The sequence below is a fragment of the Nematolebias whitei genome, chromosome 9, assembly GCF_014905685.2.
Source record: "Nematolebias whitei isolate Nwh7 chromosome 9, NemWhi1, whole genome shotgun sequence".
Lineage (NCBI taxonomy): Eukaryota > Metazoa > Chordata > Actinopteri > Cyprinodontiformes > Rivulidae > Nematolebias > Nematolebias whitei.
Window position 1 is genome coordinate 2,430,683 of NC_056506.1, and position 5,025 is coordinate 2,435,707.

Consider the following 5,025-nt stretch of genomic DNA (forward strand, 5'->3'; position numbering starts at 1 on the left):
GCATTTAGCGACTATCGGGGTGAGGGCCACTGGCCGATAGTCATTCAGACCAGTCACTGTAGAGCTTTTTGGGACTGGGATGATGGTGGCAGTCTTCAGGCAGGTGGGAACTGTCTCCAGGGTAAGTGAGGAGTTAAAGATGTCTGCCAGCACCTCACAGAGCTGATCAGCACATTCCTTCAACACTTTTCCGGGGATGTTGTCTGGGCCAGTTGCTTTGTGCGGATTAATCCTCCTGAAGGTACTCCTTACTTCTGCTGAGGTCACGCTGAGATGCTCTTCATCCGGTGGCGAGGTGAGTCTGGTGCTGGGTGGTCTGTTCCGGTCTTTAAAGCGTGCATAGAACTTGTTGAGGGCATCAGGCAGAGATGGGTCTTTGGGGCATTGTTCACTCCTTCCTTTATAATCTGTTATGCACTTAATGCCCCTCCACATGCTCCGAGGGTCTTGTGAGATGAATTGACCCTCGATCCTCTTTGCATATGTGGCCTTGGCCCTCTTAATACCAGCAACCAGCTCTTTTCTTGTCCTACTCAGCTCCTCTGAGTTTCCAGACCTGAAGGCAGTGTTCCTGGCTTCCAGCAGGGTACGCACCTCTGCATTCAGCCAAGGTTTTCTGTTTGGGTAGCTTTTAACATTTCTGATAGTGGAGACGGTGTCAATACATGTACTAATGTAACCCAGAACTGAGGATGTGTATTGGTCAAGATCAAGCGAACCTCCATTTTCAGCAGCTTCTCTGAAAACCTGCCAGTCTGTTCGATCAAAACAATCTCTCAGTATGGGGCCACTGTCCTGGCTCCAACATTTAACTTTCTTTTGTACCAGTCTGGAGCGTCTCAGCGGGGGCATGTAAGCAGGAGCCAGGAAGATTGAGATGTGGTCTGACAGTCCTAGGTGGGGGCGGGGTTCGGCTTTGTATGCAAAGTGTGACCGACGTCATGTTTTTGGGTCCTGCTTGGCCTCAATGGAACCGCAGAAGTAGGTACTGAAAAAACAGGTTGTTTCCACGAAGAAGGTCCTGTGGAATAGAACAGAACCGGCCTGAGCAGAATTAAGCAGGGCCAAGGTGGAACTGTGGAAAGGGGGCATATGAAACGTCATCCAGTAGCTGAATCTTCCCAACAAGAAAGCTACACATTATGCCGGAGCGGGCTGGGCACAGATCCAATGAATGGTGGATGCCCGTGGCTTAACCGGAGCATCTTATTTATGTACAAAATTATGTTTTATCTTATAGTTACTTTGCACTGCTTAGAGACAGGTACGTTCTATAGCCTGAGAATTAAGGTAATGATATGATGAACGACTAGAACTGATGGACTTTTGGGGTCAATCAATAAGATGACTGCCACATTTAAGCAACCTTGGTCAATACATCAAGAGTCCCACATACGGCAAGTTATACACCCATCGACAAACTATTAAATAGCAATATATAGCAATGGCTCAGACAAGCAAAGACCATGTATAACCTTTGACCTTGATTTGTGACCTTGAACTTTTAGCTGAGTAAAGGACAAAACACTCCGTCTAGTGATGGTGTATTTGTGTATGAAGTTTCATTGAATGGTCTTGAGCAGATCAGAAGCTTTAGACAACAGAAAGTTTATAGACCTAGACTATAGCACATGTCCGCTTTTCGACAGCCATATGAGAACCTAACTCTGACCTGAGCATTTTTATAGATAACCAAATTTTGATGGAACTGAAAGTTTTTTTCATTTTATTCATCACATTGCGAGTTTTTCTAATCTCATGTAGCCCTACTTCTAACGGAACCTAGCCAGTTAAGGGAGCAGTGCGACTGAAACGTGCACGTGGACCAAATACCTCTCTTCCAAATGGTAGCCAGAGAGTACTTCTCTGCAAAGATCCTCCGTCCGATGGCTGGATGTGTCGAGCGTTGGGTCGCACACAGATGAAGCAGGTTGTGAAGCAGAGTGTTGCTAAAGAAAGAACACAGAAAGTGAAAGAAGTTGTCAGTGTTGGTCAAAGGTTATGAATGTTTTTATTATTATGGCTGAAAACATTCTTCTCTTCTGTCCTGAGAACAAAGAGCTCAGTTGTTTCCCAAAACACTATCTTATCTCTGCCTATGAACCATATGTTTGTTACATGTGGTTTCAACAACATGTAAAGTTACAGTCAATGCCAACGCAGAAACGCAGGAAAAAACAGGTAAAACATATGTGTGGTTAAGCCCACAGATGGGGTTCACCTGGTTTCTAAGGCAAGCCACAATATGAAGTGCCTGACCGTGCACTGAATCAATTTAAGAGTATAAAGTTGCTCCGTGTTTGACTGCAAGGAGAGAGGACCGCAGCCATCCTCCTCTCAGCATTTAAAGCCCCCAGTATACTCCCACGTACGTCCATACGCAGAGGTACGCAGGATCGTATGCGGAGGTACGAGCGTACCCCCCAGGGCATGTCCGTGCAAAGCTCAAATTTTTACGACAGCGTACGCGGTGTCGCACAATAAACTGCCCGGCGACGGACTGTTTTGTATGCGACACCAATGTATTAAATTCCCCTTCTTCATCCCTGATCTGGCCTTTTCTTTTGTTTTTGTTTTTTGCCAAGAGGCAGTGATCTCTTCCTCCTCCGTTGATGCCATGACTGAAATGGTGAGAAATGAAGGAATTTGTCACGAGCAAATTAAACTCAGGTCTAGCGTGGCTGCGGGAGGATCTGGAGATTTCCTGGTGGGCTGGTCTGATGTGTGGGCTGTAAAGCCAGCGCTCCCTGATTTTTAAAATTTTTTAGATCTTTTTATTAACGACATATAAACACAGAACACCGCTGTGGCTGAGACTGCCAGCGCTCGCTTTTTTTCTTTTTTCCGATCTGTCAATCAATCCAGTAGGCGTGTCAGCAAATGACCAATCGGCGACCTCAATTTGTCCCGAAGGTAAACGCCCCTTGTCTGTGAAGCTGCTCTGCAGCTGCTCTGCAGCTGCTCGGGGTGTACGCTGGAGTACAAAGTCTCAACCCTCCTCTGCGTACAGTACACGCGTACGTACGCGTGAACAGACGTACGCAGCAGTATACTGGGGCTTAAGTCTGTAGAGAGTGTTAGAGCCTGAACAGCCCGATTCAAAATCTCCATGACCGGATTCCGCTTTGTACCGAGGACGGCGCAGTGTCTGGATTTCAGCGGGTAAGTTTACATTTGTTAACGTTACTGTAACTTAATACGTGCATCGTGCTGAGTTAAACTAGGATCCATGTAACGTAAACTTTAAGGTATTAGTGTGTATCCAAAAAAGTTCAATCTGGTCCTCTGGACATTCAAAAAAAACAAAAAAAAAAAAAACAGCAAAGCAAAAAAATCTAGAAACGTTTCGTCTCTCATCCAAGAGACTTCCTCAGTCTGAGGTGCTGTTTTCAGCTCAGTCTCTTAAATAGCACCGTCTCAGAGTGGATCAACCAGTTTGCTGCTGACAACCAAAACCAGCTGATCACATGCTCAAGAAGGACCATCAGCCTAACAATGGATCATTAGCACCTGATGGCTGTTTACTGTTCACAGAGGGCTGAGTGATACTAGCAATCACAGCATTGTAAGAGGGGGACAGTTGAACCCGGAGGCCTCCACCCCTGTTTAATGATGGACGGTTTCTTTTCACAAAGATGGCCTCCTTTACTCCTCTCTCAAACCATCGTTCCTCTCTGTCCAGGATGTGAACATCTTCTTTCAAGGATGAAGATGGAGGATATTCTGCATTTGACACCTTGGATCAGAGCAGCGTGATCCTACCTGTAAATGTTCTTTCTCGGCCGGGGATCTGTTGTGTCCCAGAAGCGGGCGTGTCTGATAGCATTCTTCACTCGCTCGTCTTGATCTGGAAGCTGGTTCTCGGGTATCTCAGCCAATGAGAGGAGGGCAGGGGGTAAACCAGGGATCACCTTGGATTTGGTCAACCAAGCAGCCTGACGCACACCTGAGACAAAAAGAGGTGGAAATTTAAAGAAGAAAAAAAGAAAAATCATCCATCCTTGTTGTGGTGCCCATAAAAATGATAAAATAAGATCAAAATTTTGCTTTGATAGTGCAGCTTTGTTTTATCAATTAAGAAGGCCAAAGTTAATGCCAAGTCAGCATTCACACATGGTTCTTGTCTCTTTTGTAGGTTTTTTTGAACCAACTACTCAGGGTACTTTAAAGCAAATTCAGCTATTCAGATATCATACTTGTTCAACACATAAAAGCTATAACTTTCATACTTTAATTATTTGATTTTTTCCATACAGACGTGAAAATGCTTCTCTTTCGTGTTCTTTGAAATCAACTTCACCGTACCGGTACTTGCATAATTTTTATATTTTAGCTTTTGTTTTGATGACTTGAGCTTTTAGCCAACATTTTGCTCATTGTAGATTTTAGATACGTTTTTGCTACTTTTAGCTTTTAGCTATTGTTTTGCAGGTTTTAGTTTTAGTTTTGATTGATCTGACTTTCACAACTCCGTTTCAGCTTATTTAGCAAAAGTACATCAGCACCCAGTGCATTTTGGAATAAAATGCCATATTTTTCTACTAACTGCCTTCAATCTTCTCAACAACCTAAACAATTCAAAATGCCTCCAACTCCTCTGAGCTAAATAAATTATTATAAAAACATGAAATGCTCCCATCTTTAAATTGTTCAAGTCTAAAAATCTCTGACAGATGACAAAGGCGTGGTGGTGTTACTTCTGCACCGCTTTTAAGACAAGATATCAACAAGGATGCAGATATTTGTTGCAGCTGAAGAGCCAGCAGCTTATTTGTCCTATTTTTTGTTCATAAAATGTGGATCTCGAATCCAGGAAAAGTTAGGTGGTCTGCAGTGGAGTGATAAGACCACATTCAGCTCACAAAGATGTTCGTTTTGACGTATCTGGCTGGTGTGCATCTTCTTTTTCAGCTTTTCCCTCTTCAGGGTCTCCACAGAGTGTCCTCCTCCATCTACTTCTGTCCTACAGTGACTGGTTTGAATGACTATCGGCCAGTGGCCCTCACCCCGATAGTCGCTAAATGC

The 5,025-nt window shown here is 44.2% G+C and overlaps 1 protein-coding gene across 1 annotated transcript in view; it reads right to left on the reverse strand.

Annotated features, from left to right (window-relative positions):
• Positions 1-3,995, reverse strand: part of mrpl37 (mitochondrial ribosomal protein L37) — a 138,165-nt gene extending 134,170 nt beyond the window's left edge. The window contains exons 1-2 of the mRNA XM_037681972.1: positions 3,763-3,995; positions 1,834-1,949 (exon numbers count right to left, since the gene is read on the reverse strand). Of these exons, the coding sequence (XP_037537900.1) occupies positions 1,834-1,949; positions 3,763-3,995 (349 nt within the window). The remainder of the gene's footprint in view (positions 1-1,833; positions 1,950-3,762) is intronic.
• Between the last annotated feature and the right edge of the window lie 1,030 nt (positions 3,996-5,025).